This window comes from Strongylocentrotus purpuratus, unplaced genomic scaffold (assembly GCF_000002235.5).
Source record: "Strongylocentrotus purpuratus isolate Spur 01 unplaced genomic scaffold, Spur_5.0 spur5_scaffold_9, whole genome shotgun sequence".
NCBI lineage: Eukaryota > Metazoa > Echinodermata > Echinoidea > Camarodonta > Strongylocentrotidae > Strongylocentrotus > Strongylocentrotus purpuratus.
The window spans coordinates 28,668,646-28,687,329 of NW_022145615.1; the positions used below are offsets into that span (position 1 = coordinate 28,668,646).

At 38.9% G+C, this 18,684-nt stretch overlaps 1 protein-coding gene across 1 annotated transcript in view; it reads right to left on the bottom strand.

The window, feature by feature from the left end:
* Nucleotides 1–481: 481 nt before the first annotated feature.
* The window catches only part of LOC764213 (tyrosine-protein phosphatase non-receptor type 9), a 77,982-nt gene continuing 59,779 nt past the window's right edge, over nucleotides 482–18,684 (bottom strand). Inside the window, exons 6-10 of the mRNA XM_030976327.1 lie at nucleotides 14,210–15,006; nucleotides 6,392–6,552; nucleotides 5,639–5,868; nucleotides 4,687–4,894; nucleotides 482–4,001 (exon numbers count right to left, since the gene is read on the bottom strand). Coding sequence (XP_030832187.1) covers nucleotides 3,769–4,001; nucleotides 4,687–4,894; nucleotides 5,639–5,868; nucleotides 6,392–6,552; nucleotides 14,210–15,006 — 1,629 coding nt within the window. The 3' untranslated portion in view covers nucleotides 482–3,768. The remainder of the gene's footprint in view (nucleotides 4,002–4,686; nucleotides 4,895–5,638; nucleotides 5,869–6,391; nucleotides 6,553–14,209; nucleotides 15,007–18,684) is intronic.

An 18,684-nucleotide genomic window follows, 5' to 3' on the forward strand; every position in this document is an offset into this window, starting at 1 on the left:
CCCTTCACATTTTATCTGTTCTCTTTTCCATAACATATCACCCATTCACACATCCATCTCCATCCCCCAATCCTCTTCTACCATTAGAGAAAGTTCTTAATATTCATTCATCTAGTTTTCCTTCTCTCTCTGTCCCCCTATTTTTATCTTTTCTCTTGCTCCTTTCCTCTCTCCTCTCACTTTCTCTCACTATTTCTCCCTCCTCTTTCTCTTTTTTTTTTCTCTCTCTCTCTCCTTTCTTCTCTCTCTGTGTCTCCTTTCTTTCTATTTCACATTATCTTTCTCTTTCCATTTCTCTCTTTTTCGCTCTTTCTTTCTCTCCTTCCTCTCTCTCTCTCTCTCTTTCTCCCCCACTTCTCTTATTCTGCCATACATAATATGATCTATTTTTCCTTTAATTTATTTTTTTAATTTATACTCTGCGTTATAAAAAAAGGAAGACTTGCACAACAGTACAAAAATAAAGACGTAGGAATCGTTATATGATGACAGTGATTTCTCTTTTGTAATATTCACATCAGGTTTGTTCAAACTCTCTGAACACTTGATAAGAGACAAACTTCAACATTAATGTCCAAATGCACTACATAGACATCACCACGTCCACCCCACAGAGAAATAAAGAAGAAAATAAAAGAGAAAAAAAAAACATCATACAATCAGTATTTACATACTCGCCATACCATAGCAAACATACTCAGATACAGAAATATGTAGAAACAGCTTACATACAGTACATACATACAGGTACTTGTATACATGTATATGTGCGAAACAAGTATAATATAACCAATATTAAATAAATCTGAAATAATGGCAAGTTAAATACATCCTATTACCTTCCCCTGTGGAATATAAAATGTCTACTACCCCTATCAATACAAAATCAAATTATATTATTTAAATGCATTATTTTTCTTCAACTAATAACCCATATTAGATTTTGAGTGTACAAGTAGCTTAAGAAAGATGTATGGGCCAACTTATAAACATTTATGATAATCCTATTTTGGATAATCGCTCATTTAAAATCATAAAATCAAGGGGGGGGGGGGGTGAATAAATGATCTCACTGATGAGTGCAGAGAGGACATATGAACTCGAGCCAAATTCAAATCTTGTAATTATTAATTATCAACTGTACAATTATTTGAAACATTAATCCAATAAGTGGAGCTACGAACCTGAAAATATGTCTTCTCCATTCTACAAAATACACTGTTCATTTCAAATACCTTTAACGCTCAAATAAAAAAGTTTCAAGGATTGGTTCAAGTTTGCTTGCTTTAAAGATACTAAAATATCATAGCATTCATTCCATTCAATGTGTATTTAGTACAGCAAAATAGGAAGAAGAACAAAGCTATTTTCCATTTAAATGTAGATAACAAAATTATAATATAGATAATCAGGTATTTCAAGGATTAAACAGAAATACTACTTTCAAACTACTTCTTTGTGCAGAGTCTTCAGTTCAACAATTCACATAATAAGAAGGAAGTAATTAAATAAAATTACATAAAAAGTGTATAATTATTCCCCTCAATTATTCCCCACTGCAAAGGTGCCTGAATATCAACTCTTTCAGTTATGAAATATGATAGGATATGAATCGGTCCAAACTGGACACACGCAGGTAGATGTCATGAAGTAGTTTTTCTTTTGTCTGTTACAAATGACTTGCATAGTGCAGCAAAATATACACAACAAAATGAATGCGATACGGAATTACTAGGTCATTCAACAAGTAAGTTTCATTCTACACATTGTTAACAAGTCAATCTCCAGATATTCCAGCTAATATGACCAAAAAACAACAATCATAATCGCAATTTATTTTTGAGGTCTCATGATCTTTAATATTTTACTCTTTTTGTGGTAACAAAATAAAAAGCTAATTGGGTGTGCCATGGCAATAAAATAATTTTGATTTTATTCAATCACTATTTTGACTTACTGCTACGTATAAATCTCTTTCTTGTGCAAACTACCCTTGACTTGTGCACTTACTTAACTTAACTGCATCTGGCCCTGTTTACATGAAAACGTGCTCGACCAAGTTTGGCAGTAAACTTACACCACTTTATTAGTTCAAGCGCATATTTTAAGGTGATGCGTAACAACACATAGTTATTATCTTGTTATTAGCTTGAACGCAAAACATGTGCACAAAAAGAAATTACAGATGCTCCAACCTTGAAACCCCATGGAGGGATTGAAAATGTCTCGCCCTCTTTTTCTCTTAAATGTGAATTGGTATTAATGCAATCTTTCTAAATAATCATGATCTATTCATGACAAAGCAAACGTGTGCATCAAAGACAATAGCCAAGACACAAGCTTGCATGACAGATCAGAACAAATACTTGTAAACAGACAACAATTACACAAACATGTACATGGTAGCAAGTATCATTTACATCTTGGAAACTAAATAGTATACTTAAATATATAAATATATACATGATCATATGCAACATACGTACTCAATCTGAGCTATTATTTTTACCGTAAATTCTCGTACACCACCACAACATCTCTTATGGTTAATATAAATAGGCAGAAATTATAAAATATATAGTATTTTCTCTTTTATTTATGACAGAATATTATCTTTTTCAACCCTTTCGTACATACCCGAAAAATATCTTTTTGTTTGACATTTGCTTCATACTGAATTGAAATACTGGATACTACGATGAGGTCACTAAGCACTTCCCTCTTGGGAGCTGAACATATCATGTATGGAGAGCCAGAAGGGCACTAGGTCACATCCGTTAAAGACGCAGCTTATGCCTTTCTGGCCCTCAACAGATGATTTCTTACTTGATGAGATGAAATATACAACACATATCATTTTAATTTCTCCCTCTATTTTCTTTGTGCCGTGACATACCCCAAAATATCAGGGTGGTAGTCTCAAAGTTAGCCACAGGGGGTTCTTTTCTCCTTGAGACCTGCTTGCCATCGTCATCACATCCCATGGTGCTGATAATAACACTTTATCTTCTCACTCTCCGTACATTTAGTCTTCGTCGGTACGGTGCCTTTCAAGGTTAGTGATTACCCCGTACTCAAGGACTGCAGAAAAGTTTCATTTCTAGTCTGTACTGTCCAATCTTCGAAGATGATATCTCTCTTGAGCCCTCTCTTTCTCTTCTGTGAAGCAGTCTCACGCACGCAGAAATCCACTACAGATGGAGAACTGCTGTGAGCTGGGACACCTGCCAAACTGTTCAGTATTCCATAGAATGGCCTCTCTCTGTTTCTCCCTAATGGCCTATCTGTCGACCTCCTATAGGAATCTCTCCGGGGTTGCAGCAGATGCTCATATTCAGGTCCAAGTCCAAAGTATTCCTTGAGAGTCCTCAACATTTGGTACCATCTGTATGCAACCACTGGGCTACAAGGCCTACAAGGCATGTGAAAGAGTGAATAGAACTGACTATGATGTACGATGTCAAAGTGATAATGACGTCCACTGTGTTTTGATCCCTTCATCATAGTCGATGATGACACTAGATTTGTATGCAGTTTCCATTCTCTACAGGAGCGCTCCTTTCACAAGAAGTCTTAAACTTTGGCAAATTTCGTCCACCCTGTGCAGTGATCCTTCGAACCATCCATGTCTTGCTTTTCCAGAGGTATTACAATATGTCTTTCAACTTCACACTACCCAGGATACCTATCCTCATTAGTCATTGCAACAAGTGCCTGTGGCAACAGAAAGGTTACTCTAAGGTTCCTCCGAAGGTTCCTCCGAAGGTTCTAATCATCACTGTCGCTCTCGCTATCCTCGTACCCGCTGAAATCGATGGACGACGGGAGCTTGTCGGAGCGCTGGGCGTACTCCACGAGAGCAAAGTAACAGAATTCGTACTGGTCTGGTGTTTGGATGCTATAGGCACGCTGGGCTCTCATGAGACGTACTGTGTTGCAGACGTCGATTGTAGCCACATCCTCTAGACGAGCCAGGCTGATGTCAAGGGTACAGAAAGTTCCTGAGCAGCAAAAGAGGATAAAGGAAAGGGTTTTTAAAAAATTGATAACCACATTGACAGTAAAAAAATCTTGACTTATATTATATGTTTACTTTGATCACCAGTCCTCAAAGATCTCACTGTCTGTACAAAATGAAGAAAAGAGTCCATCTCCTAGTTTTATGTGTAATGTGTCAGCCAATTTCAGTTTCCCCTCATCTACACAGTCATCCATTTCTATAATGTCAACTATTTTCTTCTTTCCTTAACTAATTCTTCAATTTTATAAAAGGAATCTCCATATCAGCCATTCTTTTCTCAAAATCAATTGCTTCCCACTACACAAGTATTCAGTCCTCTTTTACCAAAATTTTGAGTCTATTCAGAAAAAAAGTGAATAAGTTGGGGAAAAACGAACGGTGAACAATCATCTATAGAGATGTTCTAGACAACTCTGGACAGCGATACTGTACAGGGGAGTTCGAAAACTTAAAGCCCATCTGTAATAGTGTACAGGAGGGATTAGACCACCCTGCAAGGTCCCTGGACAGGTGGTTATCTCATCAAATCAGCTCTCAATTATCATAAGAAAAAGAGGATCATGGGGAACCAAAGGTCACTGATTGTGCATTGTTTGTTATATAGAGGGCGCAAGTAGCTATGAGTAGTGCAGTGGGGCTTTAACAGAAGTTTGACGATTGCTCACCTGTCCTACCGATACCAGCGCTGCAGTGGACCACGATGGGAGGACCTCCTGGGTGACCGGTCCACTCGTCTCCCATCTCCTTGACCGATGTTGACTGGTACTGCCTCACCTCCTCCCTGAACTCTAGCATGGCCAGGGCAGAGCGCGGCGTCCCAAAGTCTGGCCAGCTTGTAAACTGGAAGTGGGTTATTCTCCTGCTTTCATTGGTCTGTATAAACATTTAGAGGGAGTGAAAGTTAAGATTGACATGGAAACAATGTAACACCATCTCCTCCTTTTTTTGTACTGGTCCCCTAGACTTGTCATAGATTCTGTCAGTTCAGGTCAAGCTTGATTATGACGACACAATACAAAACCTAATCATCGGTACAGTGACATACAGAGTTGTTAAAATTCTCCTCTGCGGTAACAATCAAAGCCACCATTGATACTGAATGCAAGCGAGTAGGTGTGGCACAACATAGAAGGCACTAGTACTCATATTTCGGTGAGCATTAGTCTCAAATCTTCCGAGATTTTCAATTTCAGATTTTCTCTGTGTACTTCCCACCTGAATGAGTACTCGCAATTAAACACTTCTGTGGGTTGTTTCACAAAGATCCTAAGTCGAACTTAACTCTAAGTTGGACTTAAAAATCATGGAGAGCCATTTGTAGTCTTAAAATATATTCAAAGGCGAATAATGAAGTATTTTAGACTTTTTATAAATTCCACATCAAGAAGATGAAATCTCCTTGATAATAAAAAATATGAATGATTTCAATCAATATTTTGTGCCTTTTAAAGTAACTTTTACAAAATATTTCCATAGGAGCTAACGGCTTTCCATAATTGTTAAGTTCAACTTAGAATTTTGGTAAAACAATATAGTATCCTCCAATTGTAAAATCAACAACCATTTTGAAATTTCAAACCCTTTCAATTGTAAAATGTGCCAGATGAAATAACTTACCGTGCTGTTGTGAACCGTCAGCACTGTGATGGTGTAATCTCTCCTGGTCTCAATCTCCAAATTGGCCACAGATATCTTCCCGTACTCTCCTGATGTTCCCTCCTCCAGTGGCCAGTACTGGCCGCACTTCAGCCTCCCTCTCTCCACCGTCCTGGTTGTCATGACGATGGTCCTGCATTGACTTTCCCAGATCATGAGCCAGAAGTCGCTGAAAGTCTTTGGTAAAGCGCCTAAGATAGATAGAACAAAGTGGTAAATTGTACATTATGACAATTAAGACCGGCAGACTTGGGGTTCCTGGTATATCCAAGTCAAATCATTTGATTTCATCGCTATCTTTGTTGAAAATGTGTCTTGATTTACAATATCACAATCGGAAAGAGATCAGAGAATTACTCAGTGAAAAATATAGTTCCTATCTTTTGTGAAAAAATGTATCTCCTTGTTGCAAATATGACCAATGAAAATTAATAAGGTATCACTATGTGTACATGTAATTTCTATCAAGCCTGCTAAAGATACTACCTGACTTTGGCCAAATTTTATTGAAAATGTTGGATTGAAGACAAAAAAAACACTAACTGTATCACAAGACTGCCATCCTGTACTCAGTATTTCATCAGGCTATTTTCATATCAATTTTTAGCCTTCCTTGTTTGTCCAGTATCTTACTGATCATTACCTTGGAATCATTTTAAAAACTCAAACATTAATTGGAACACTACACATTTTGACTAGAGTGGGACTACATACCCTGTGTAGCGATGAAGGCATTTTTCTGCTTGTATCCATCCATGTAGTTAGCATTGAGGTAATCAGAGTAGGGATCTCCGTTGAGTATGGGTAAGAAGACTCTGGAATGGTCGTAACAGAGGACATCAGCATACCGGTTCTTATGCACATTCAGCCTGTGTCTGCAATGGAGGAGAAGAGGAAGCACATTTTAATAGAATTTTAAAAATGGAATCAAAATTACATGGTGGTCGAGTTTTGACAGAATTTACACTGGTCTTCAAAACTTAGCAGTAATAGACCTTTGTCTATGGTTGGTGGATGCCCAAATCAGGCAAATGAATAGTTCATATCACCACAAATACTGAAGAGAATAATCAAGAGATAGAACTATAGGTAATGTGACAAGCTTACAACAAAGCCACTATTTGTTTAAACAAAAGGATGCCTCTGGTACCACCTTTGGTGGCAGAAGCATAACAATTGTCAAAATCTGTCACGTACAATATGACTTCTATTTCGAAATTCCAGTTGTTTGCTTGGTGCACATACCTGTTTTATAAAACATAAACATACATGAAGAAATTCAATCAATTCTTGAGTACATCTACTGTATGTAAATAAAATGTCTCAATCATTGTTAACTTCCAAGATCAATTAAACTTGAAAGGAAAAGATTTAATACATATACATAAATCACATATTTCATTTGGTATACCGGGTACTTTTTTTTTTTTTAATCCACAGAAAGAATTTGAGAAAGAAAGAAAATAATCAAAAGGTGAGATTTAGGTCAGTAACCTTGGGTTAAGTCATGAATGAGACATATAGGGGGAAACCCCTAAAAGGGCAATCAGGCAACAAGGGGCCTCATACAGTCTAGAAAATTGTGATTATTTGAACAGTACGTGTAGCACCTTCTGCGGCTAATCAACTCTGTCTGTCATCATTGCTGAGACAGCTCAGTAGTCACCTGTGCTGATGGCAAAGACACTTGCGAGAGCGCGGTAAGAGCGACTGACTGGTTTGTAAAAGAGAGGGCCTTGTCGATGGCTCCCAGAGGAGAACGGGTGTGACAGTATCAGTGAGGTATTAAATGAGTCTGCTTCAGAGAATCAGGCCAGTGCCCTTATAATGACCTACTATTGGTCATTCCAGCCATATGATGCAGTTCACAGGCACAAACCCTCAAGTCAGTCGTAACAGGTAATAAAGGGTCAAAAGAGCGATGCTATAATCCATACCGCAGCCCTACCATGTCCTGTGCAGTAGCTGCTCATGACAAGTTATTCTTTAATAGCTCAGGGCTCGATGGTCAGGTGTCAAGATACAGTCTGAACCAGCAGACTATACATGATAGGTGCCTGGGTGTCAGTCAGGTTTGATATTCGTATTGACCCATTAGTGATTCCAGCAGATGATCTTGGCACTTTAATATTAATCACTTTTGATCTTAGGAGCTTCAATGGCAAGACAATTCAGACAGAAAAGAGATTTACCAAATAAAAAAAAATTGGTCAACTATTCTTTTTTTAAGAAGAAAAAAAGTGCAGATGAAAATTGAAAGGTGAGAAGAAGAACATACCCAGAGAAAAAAAATAGAGGATGAAAGCAGTAATGAATCTATCTAGGATAGAATATTACTTGCTAAATCTAAAATCAACTGAGATTGCCCAGCAATCTACACTTCATAATGCAATCGAGCAGGCGTGAAATTATCGGGGCCATTCGTAATGAGAAAAGTTCCTCCATTTGTCGGTCATTGACATCGAGCCTTGCTCGCACATTTCACATTCTCACCATCATGCCCTACTACTTCACCACAAACTTCTCTCCACGAATCACTGTATATTACTGATTCCGCTTCATTATTGCTCCCAGCTAGATCGGTAATATGGTTTTCATCCTCTCTGACACCTCCCCTTTCCCTTTCCCTTTGTCCTCTCCCCTTTCCCCCTTCCCCTTCACAAGCTACAGATGCTAAGCAGATGTACCCCACTTCATCATCATCATGATGGTGATCATGATGATCATCGCCCTCCAAACATGTGTGGGTATTCTGTTACACTTGACATGCATGCAGGCAGGCCCGGCAGGCAGGCACGCATCATAGTGATGTCTGCATCCATGAATATGTAACCAGTATGTGTGCATTCACCGGGGGATTCAGTTCAATCAAATATTCACGAGGATTGAGAGTGTGCAGCTTTTCGCTCTCTTTTTCTTTCTTTTGCGAGCATCTAGTTTTTTAAGAGTTGCTTGAAGGAATGAGTCACTGACTTGACTGAATAGCCACATGTCACTCAATCACTTATGGTGGGGTGCCTGCTGCTAGCTACGTATCCCTGGACATTTGAATTACAGATTGCTTCGATGTTTGAATGATGTCCCTTGGGGTGTCAGAAGGTACATTCAGTGATTCAAAATACAGAATGACAATGACACAACTACTAATCAAGGACCTGACAAATGCCCACTTCAAAAGCAGAGTTAATCAGTGCATGTCAACTCGCAATATTCTAAGCAAACAGAAAGTACTCAAGCACCCACATGGAAATATGAAAGAAGTCCATATTCAGGCAAAAATAAGGAATCATGATTAATCCTTTGTTTACAGGCATGATCATCAAGGGATGTTTGCATTATTCGTGATTCATACCACGATGGAAATCGCGAGCGGCTTTAAAAAGGATATTCCCACTGCCAAAACCTTGTTCAGTCGACCTTTCAGCGTTACACCAAGATGGTATCTTCTTAATATTCTCATTTTACGCAAGGTGACGAATAAAGCACACCCATAAAAAGTGTAGAAACCTGTATCATAAAATTAAGATGTTTCGATTGTCACCGTTTGGACAAAAAAAGCTAGAATGTTTCATGGATCGTTATTTGTTTAAAACAGAATAAAATCATAACCAGAAAGATTTGTTGGCATGGTGTTTCAGGGTTTTTCTTGCACTATCACTGTAAAATCATGATGTTAGTAACATCGCAATGTTTGGACAAATCTAATAAACAGGCTTATTGTTTTAACTTTCCCCCTGCAATATATCTTAATCTATGGATTTTCTGAATTTGAAGGATAACTTCTACAGCACATACACGCACATGCAGTACAATTTAGTTTCAAGTTCGGCAGCTAGAGGGCGGCAGTGTGGATGCAAAGCAGGCTAGCGGCAGAGTGCCAGGTCACCTGCCGATGTCATCGATACACCAGGACAAGATTCCCTGAAATGTAGGAATGCAGGGGGGTGAGTCAGCCCCCCTCTTGGCACCTGATCAAACCTCTAGGTGATTCCAAACCCATTGGACACGCTATGACAGGGATACCCCTCGTAGCTAGCCTACTTCAGAGATCCGCACTGGTCCCAGTGATCTGGTTTGGAATCAAATTGCTCTAGTTCTCCGCGATTTGATAATGCCCTGTGTGCATATGTATGCCCAGCTTACACATGTTTAAACATGGAATCAGGCAGCACTATATTTGATGCCTTCAGGCTTCAGGTAACACATATATCGAAAATTAAGTTAATGTCATGTATCTAGGACTAGGTTTGTTCTGAAATCCAATCATATTTGAACAGAATTTCCAAATAAACATATATATCATTTAATTGATCTCTTTATCCATTATATCTTTCCTGTTCCATTTTTTTTCCAAACTAAAAATTTCAATTGAATTTTATTTTTTTAATTGTTCAGAGCTCACAACTCTACCTAAACAAGGATATCAATTGATGGAGATGAGCAAATAGAAAGATAAAGAGAAGAGGAAACAGTGGAAAACAGTGTATGAGAAGAACAGAATGAAGAGAAACAGGACAGAGAGGTATAGAGGAAGAGCTCCGGGAATGTTGCAATGTTGCAATCGTTGAAAAAATAAACTCTTGATTGCGAATGTCTGGTTCAATTCAATAGGGGCAGAAAGATTTGAGTAACCAATCATGTTAATAGTTGGGGTTAACTAGAAATGGGCCGACTTCTTCCCCAGACAAGTACATGGGCAATGATGATTCATTTAGCGTGTCTAGGGCTATTATTGCAACCGAAAATGTATTCAAGGACTTGACAGATAGCAAAGAAAACAATTACACCCATTTATTTTCCCATGCTTTTCTTTGCCCATGGAAGTACCAACGTTCATTTCACACAACATGGACATCCTGTCTAGTGTCTACCCAACCATAATAAACAAGAGTATTATGAATCGTGAAACAGATAGAGATTTGGAAATCTCAACTTCAACTGATTTTGCAGAGAGCTGCAAGAAAGTATGGGTATGAACTTGTCAATGAGGTTTAACTAAAAGTGATCTTGGAGCTGATTCTTACAGACATGTAAATACATCATTAACATGTACATCTGAGATCTACCTTTAACATCACAATCCTAAAGACAAAACTCACGTTTCTAACAATGGTCAATTTAAGGGTGAATACCAGAGAAATAACCCCTAAAGCGCATGAACGTTCACCCCCCCTTCCCCCTCACAAAAGATGGACACTACATTTCATAATTACCATCTGTAGTTTAATTTTTTTCTGAGAAACATTCAGTGACCAAAAGGAAATCCCCATCTCCACAAAGACGACTTTCATCGTAACCATCAACCCACTTTCCTAATCAGTCAAGTTACAAAGCTACTTTTCAACGAACTTTGGATGATCTCTCTATTACACGGCTGCTGAAGGCTTCAAAGACGCCATCGCAGGAAAACAATAGAACCTTGGGCTAAACAACAAGCCTCAAGCCCAGGAAACAAACAACAATCCCACCTACGTGCCAGTGGGTTGCGCAGGCAGGGCCTGGGATAGCTAGCACCACCGTTCATTCTGTGATTCATACTGAGTGGCCCACTCAAGAAGTTCAAAAGTTTGCCGGAACCTTCCCCTGCTACGACCTGTCATCGACAACTTGTTGCAACTACTTTCTCGGTAATCCTTCTGATCCCCCTCAAAGTACTCAAGCTAACTATTACCACAGATTGAGATATAGAACTATATTTCTCTTTGAGGGGGCGGTATCTTTCCTTCACAATTGTTTGAAGTAATACCTATCAATTCTAATCAGCCAAATCAAAACATGAATTATTCCCAACCACAGATTCTACTCAGTCCTTTACTTTTAGGGTCATTGATGATGAGAGAAAGGTGCCTTCTTGCAACAATCATTTCAAATGGTAAATGTATCTATTAACTCTAATTAACCTTCAGCCTACTGAAAATATTCCAGACAACTATTAACAACCACAAAATAACTCTATTTCATCCTACACATTTAGGGTGAGCAATAATGCGAGAGTGGTGCCTTTTTATAACAACTGTTTACATTTGGTATCTATCAATTCTTTACATTAACTTTGGGCCTACACAATAAAATTTTTATGATAAATATACAGGTAAGACCTTATTTAAATGTAAAATCACTCCTAAACAAATAAATGTACAAGTAGTACTAGTAAGGTGATTAATTTTCTGAAACAGTTTTTCTCACAGATTCAACCTATTATCATGAGACTTCCTATATGCTCTATACACACTGTGAGAGATATTCCCATGATTGAAGTAGACGAGACAGCTGAAATCAAAATGAACTCTTCCAAAATAAGAGCATCTGAAAAAAACAGAAATCCCAAAATCAAAACCAAATAGTTGCCACAGTAGGTCCTGCTGTTATCCTAAAGAGCATGCTGGGAGATGTCAGTGATGACTGCGCTGTTTCTTTCACAGATCTGAAGAGAAGATGGCATTCTTCAAAAGTGAAGATTCTCCACTTACGAAGACAACCTACGACTGTCAGGAGGTGCGTTACAGGGGGTCATCCTCACTTCAAGCTAAAGAAGCAGAGATTTCTTCTCACTTTACTTCTGTCGTTCAACTTTATTTTGAAAAAATTAAGAACCATAGAGAATTACTGCTCTACTACATGTGCATGCATTGTGTGCGGGCAAGCCTGAATCCGATAACCGGGGTAATAGTATAGTCTGTGAAGCGCTTTGAGACATCATCAATGTATTAAGTACTATATAAAAGCGGAATATTCTTATTATTACTTGTATGTACCGTAAGAGTGGGACTAGCATCACAAGCTTGATCTCATAATCTACCCTCACATGGTCTACATCAACGGCACTTCTGATTCCACTTAATGATAATCTTCAATCTCACGAGATGTATTGTGCATTTTTAGCTTTCATGATGATGACTAAGCTCTAGCTATCACTGGTTCCAATCACGAGATTAAAAGAATCTCATTCCTCGAGCCGATTTTTGGAGCAACTACCTCCAGACGGGATCAATAATAAAAACATTCCTTCCATATCTATAAAATGACAAATGCACATCAGGTTTTCAGAATAGTAATTAAATCAAGCGAGACTGTTTTGCCCACGCCGACTACTCGTTCATATTTCCAGCAATCATTTAATTCAACGGTTCCTATTCCTCCCCCTCTATTTTTTTTCCTCCACAAGAATAGAGGATCCCAAGGGATGCCTAAATATCTTAAATCACTGGCAAATTTTGGAACATCCACCCCGCCCAAGGATCTAATGGTCTGTCATTTGAATCACTAACTTGTTCATATTGATTTTCCTTACTCCTTCTAGCTCTCCCTCTTTATAGCTCTCTTCTTTTTCTCAAACTTTTTTCTCTTCTCTTCTCTCCTCTCCTCTCTGCCATTTATGTACATACATATATCTTTTCATTGACTCTCTCGGTATCTCTATTCTTCATCTCTCTCTCTCCCTCTCTCTCTCTGACAGTAAACTTGGGTCTTGGGTCACTGCTCACTTCATTGAAAGTTGATGATATTGATTTTCCTTACTCCTTCTAGCTCTCCCTCCTTATAGCTCTCTTCTGTTTCCTCAAACGTCTCTTCTCTTCTTCTCTCTCTCTCTCTCTCTCTCTCTCTACCATTTATGTACATAAATACCTTTTTCATCATCTCTCTCGATATCTCTATTCTTCATCTCTCTCTCCCTCTCTCTATCTCTCTGACTTTTAACTAGGGTCTTGGGGGTCACTGCTCAGTTCATGCCTACTAAGCCACCATGAAAATCACAATTTCCTCCTTTTCTAATCCACTAAGAACTTGGCTGAGCTATGCCTTACTTGCAATTTCCTACAAGCTTGCACCCTGCATGATGCATTTAAGATCCCCTCCCATCGTCATGTTCCAATCTTATCCCACTCAAAGCTTGTCACATCTCATCTCGAGGTACCCTAAATCAGGGGCCTGTTTCATAAAACTTTTTATCTATAACAAATGCTAAATCTCTATGACAAATTTGCTTTCAGCCAATCAGATGCCATGGTTTCAGTAGCTTATAACAGTAGCTTGTAACATGTTATTGGTATCAAGTTTGACGAAACAGGGCCCTTATCTACAGTCACAGCCCACATGAGACACCTTGCCATCAGCAACCAGTTTGTCTTGGGTCACTTTTCTTTAAAAGATATCATAATCCTGCTTAAAATTTTCAGTTATAAGTGGTTTTCAACAGTCTCACAAAGCTCTATGTCATCTGTTTTGAGCCAGTAGGCTGCTGTTGAATATTTGCTTAAGTCTAAGAGTTAACAGACGATATTCACCTATCTTATGAAACCTAAAACTTTTGTATGCAAGAAATTTTCCGGAATTGTGTGAGTGGTCCAGATTCATAATAGTTTCATGATGCAAAATGATTGAATTACAATCCTGAATTTAGCAAATTCTCAATTTTCTTGCTGCTAAAATGGCCATGTTTAACCATTCAGGAGAGTTTCTGGATTTGGATTCCTTTCACAACATGTACAAGATGATAGTGTATTAAACACAGTTACATCAATGATTACTTACTTTGATGCATAGAATGTCCCTGCAGGAGGTTCAGCTCTTATGGCTGCATACTCCTTGTAAATCCCACTTTGCCTCATGTTGAGAACATAGGACACCAACGCCTCAATGTCCATACCGCTATCCGTCGACTGGTGCACCGATTCTGTGGCGGAGAAATCGGGTAGATCCCTTCGATCTGGAACTGGGGGTGGTGAATCGTTGGGTCGGGGGCGAGGTGGTTTGGGCGGTGGACCTTCCGGGATACCGTCGCCGTCAGCGTCCTTTTCCACAATTTCAGTTTCGTATTTTTCCTTTGCGTCCTTCAGTATCTTCTCCTCATCATCCATGTCCCGAAATCTGTGGTCTTTTAAGGAGCCATTGCCCAGAGAGTCTGTGATGTGTTGACCGTTACCTGTACCATTGGCGCTGTCGCTACTACTACCATTTGTTTTCATATCCTCTATGCTGCCACGGATGGGGTCTGACTGCGTGCCGCTATGACTTGACTCCAGACTTTCCGTACTACCTCTAAGGCTAATGTCCACTTTGAACCCTCCTGAAGGGGAGCCTAAATCGGGGATCCTATCGATCCTCTCGGGAGCGTACAGTTCTACTGCTTTCTGGTTGGCCTCTAGGGCCTCTGGTGTATCTACGAGGGCATCGCTCAGATCGCGTGAGTTGCGGTTCTTATCGCTGTTTTGGTCCAGACATGAGTTGAGCCAATCTAGATGGTTGATCTCTGCTGTTCCACCGAGGTCTTTGGGCAACGAGGTGGCCGGTAAGTATCGACATAGTCTCTCAGCACTTACTAGGGTTACCTGAGAAAATTACAAACAAGAAAGAAAAAAGAGAAATAAAACAAATTAGTATTCATTATTATCAATACCAAACTACAGAAAGTTTGCAAAATGAGTAATTCTGATCAAGTTCCTAAAAAAAACGAAAAAACTGTACTTTTCACTACATGTGCTTTTACCCAATGCACAAGGTTAGAACATCAGACCCCATGGTATTGGTCATTCAAACTGTAATCCTGATAAATCCTGATGAATAGAATTGTGATAACCGCTAGTCCAAACTCCCACATCGCTTACATGTACATCCATAAGAAAATGTCAAGCAGAAATGTATCCAAGACTTTTCTTGCACAAAATGGTTGATAACTTCAACTACCGGTACTGTAGTACTCATACAGGTATGAGATTATGTCCAAAGGAATGGAGTCAGAACCACTGGAGTACACTTGGTCCTTTCCCTTTAATAATAATATTAATAGTTCATTCTTTTATAGTGCATTTCAGGACCTCCAAAACCCTTGAACAACTTAGTTGAGGCCTTGATTGTGAGAGAAAGATCATCATCTTCAGGACTGAGAAAATCACATGTAGCCATTTTCATCAAAGAATACAGAAAAAGACATGCACAAACCAACTAAGGAAAAAAGGTACATGTATTCATTCTGAAACATGAGCATTATCTACAACTGCCACTCTCCACCCAGGTGTCAAAGGGTATCATAAGCTTGTGTGCAATGCCTTTGGCTGCTCGGCTCTAACCAGAGCTACATGTACCTGTAGTTATACAAGAGGCATCATTGTGTGCAGACATGAACGCTACATACGAAGCCAAAATTTAAGATGATGTCGTAATTATCTTACCTCTGAAACGTCACAAGCCAGAGCAGTGCTAACACGGCTCCCAAAGGACAACTTTTTCAGAAGGGCATTCATGATGCGACCAGTTCTAGCTTTTGATGGCATTATATACAGATAAATGTCTCAAACTATATGCCAACGCCAAATGTTTCTAGGCTCTTTGCCTTCGATTCATCTTCAACTGTAGATGGCCTTCTATTTGGATGCTAGATTCGATGATCACCATAGGAGTGACAAACGATATCGAGTGTTTCCTCTAGACATATATTATCTGGTAGTCGTACAATCCTGATCAGTGTCGTTCACAATTTGCCTAGATAAGTAGCCCTCATAGCACAGAGCAATCAAATGAAATTGAAACTCCCATCAGCTTTCAATCCAGAATAAAGGAATCAACAGATTCAAAGTACCCAAATAATGTATACAAACAAAAAACGACTTGTAAGGCAAATGGCAACAATTTAGTCAGTCACATAGCATCAGAGCTAGTTAGTTCACCATGTCTGAAAACCCATCTAGAATATCAGAATGTAATGGCTACACTGAATGATGCGAACCAAATCCAAATGATCTTCCCGACTACGATCCCACGCAGTGTATGTGTATGTACAGCTCTAACGTCCCGATGCTTCGCAAGTCAGCCGGTAAAATGAGCTGTTCATCCGTCTGCTAGCTACATGGTCTTACAGCACCGCTCGGCAGGATAACTTGAGAGCAGCAGAAGTCAACACACAAGCGACACACACCACACACACACAATCTCTGACACACTCCAGTGCCTTGTTGGGTGCACAGCGAGATACATCTATGCTCAATTAGGCACAGCTAGCCATCTCCTGACTCTCTGTCTTCCCTTTTTCCCCGTTCCTTTCTGATTCAATGTTTTACACTTCTTCCTACTTTACATTTCCTCACATTCTCTTTTAACTTGCTGTGTTGATTTTCATATTTCCAGTACTGGTATTTCCTTCCAAGCCCTCTTTAGTTCCATCTCTTCTGTTTAGGTGATTCCGGGCAATGTATCCCGTATGGCATATGACATTTATCCACATGATCTCTCCATACAACTATGACAAAAGGTAGGGGTGCCAACAAGCACCATTTTTCATCGGTTATGCCAAGAGATTCTTCTTTTTTTAAATCACATATGTGTAGAAAGACATTTGTTGTATGGGACACACTGCATGGAAGTACTCTTTAACCACGCCCACTCCCCTTCCATTTTTTAGTGGTTTGTTATGATTTTTCTTTAACTCTCTCCCTCTCCCTTTTTTCCCCTTCCTCCACATCTCCCCCCCCCCCCCCCCCATCTCACTCTCTTTATGTATACATGTCTCTCCCACTGTCTCTGTATACTCCTGTTTGTTTGTCTGTCTCTCTCCCTCTTTCTCTCTCTCTCTCTCTCTCATCTGTCTGTCAGTCTCAATCTATTAGTATTTCTCTGTATGCTGTTGGTCTCTCTCTCTCTCTTTCTCTCTCTCTCCCTCTCACACTCATCTAATCATTCTGTTATCATTGAGAAGAAATGAGACATATCCTTCCAATCAGGATATACCTTATATGGAAACTAACTACCAACTTTGTCTCATTCGACCAATGAGAAGGCTTCTTTCAAAGACAACATCTCATCTACTTCTCAGGTTTTACATAATTCACTAAAGATTAGGAAGATCACAGTAAGAAAAGAAGAATAAAACGGAACAGGCATGTTCTAGTCATACTCTGACATCATACACTACACCTGTCTTATAAAGAATTGCAATAGATCACAGGTCCTCCAATTAATCGTAAAGTTGCAAAAGTAATGTGAATCTCTTTGGTACAGAGTAGCAATTGTTTTCTACTTCAGATCAATATGAATTGATCGCAACTGATTATAAGACAGGGCCTGGCAAAGTGAATGATATTCTAAACTTCATATATATATGCCTCTATGAACTTTTCCTTAAAAAACAATTTTCTGACTTCAAAAGGAAGAGAATTATTTAAAAAAAACAGTATTCTAAATTTGGAGGTCATGTTGATGTTTGAAAGAAACTCACTACAAACTAAATGTTATGACAAGACACACCTGTAGAGGAGTACAAATATGGTGCATGATTTATTCTGACGGTTGTCATTTTAAATGTAAATGTAAGTGATTTTCAGGTCTTGGTTGTTCAGTAAACCTTTCCAAATCTATTCCAATCACAACACACATAATCCTCTATAGGATTGGTAGCAGTATGTGACTTTTCTATAACAGCTATCATTATGAATTCCAGCTCTACAGTGTAGCTTTCATAGAAAAACCAGATGTATCCATTCCTCGCACATGCCAACATTAGATCGATTCCTTTTTGATGTAGGCATTTGGAATACAGCTTGTCATGTACTCAGAAGACAACCTATGTAGAGTATGTTGTCTGCTGAGAGCCAGGAGGGTGTTAACTCTACTTGAAAAGTAAAAGTGCTAGTACTATACCAGTACTGGCTCTGGTCTTAGCAGACAATGTCTGATTGAGGAAAAGTCAAGCACATTTATGCTCTACTGTTAAAGGGCAAGTCCACTCCAAAAATAACTTACTTTCAATAGAAGTAGAAAAATCATACAAACCAATAAAAAAAAACTAATAAGAAAGTTATGAATTTTTAATGCATGAAAGACTTTGAAAATCACAAGACGAATTGGCAATTCAATCATGAGTCTGTGACGTCATTGCCTCACTATCCACTAATTGTTTTCTTTATATTGATAATATAAATTTCCCATTTTCCCCCTAAAAATCTTATTTCCTCACACCAGCATCCAAGTAATATTGATAGTCATGTTTTTTTGTGGATGCAATAATAATATAGAGT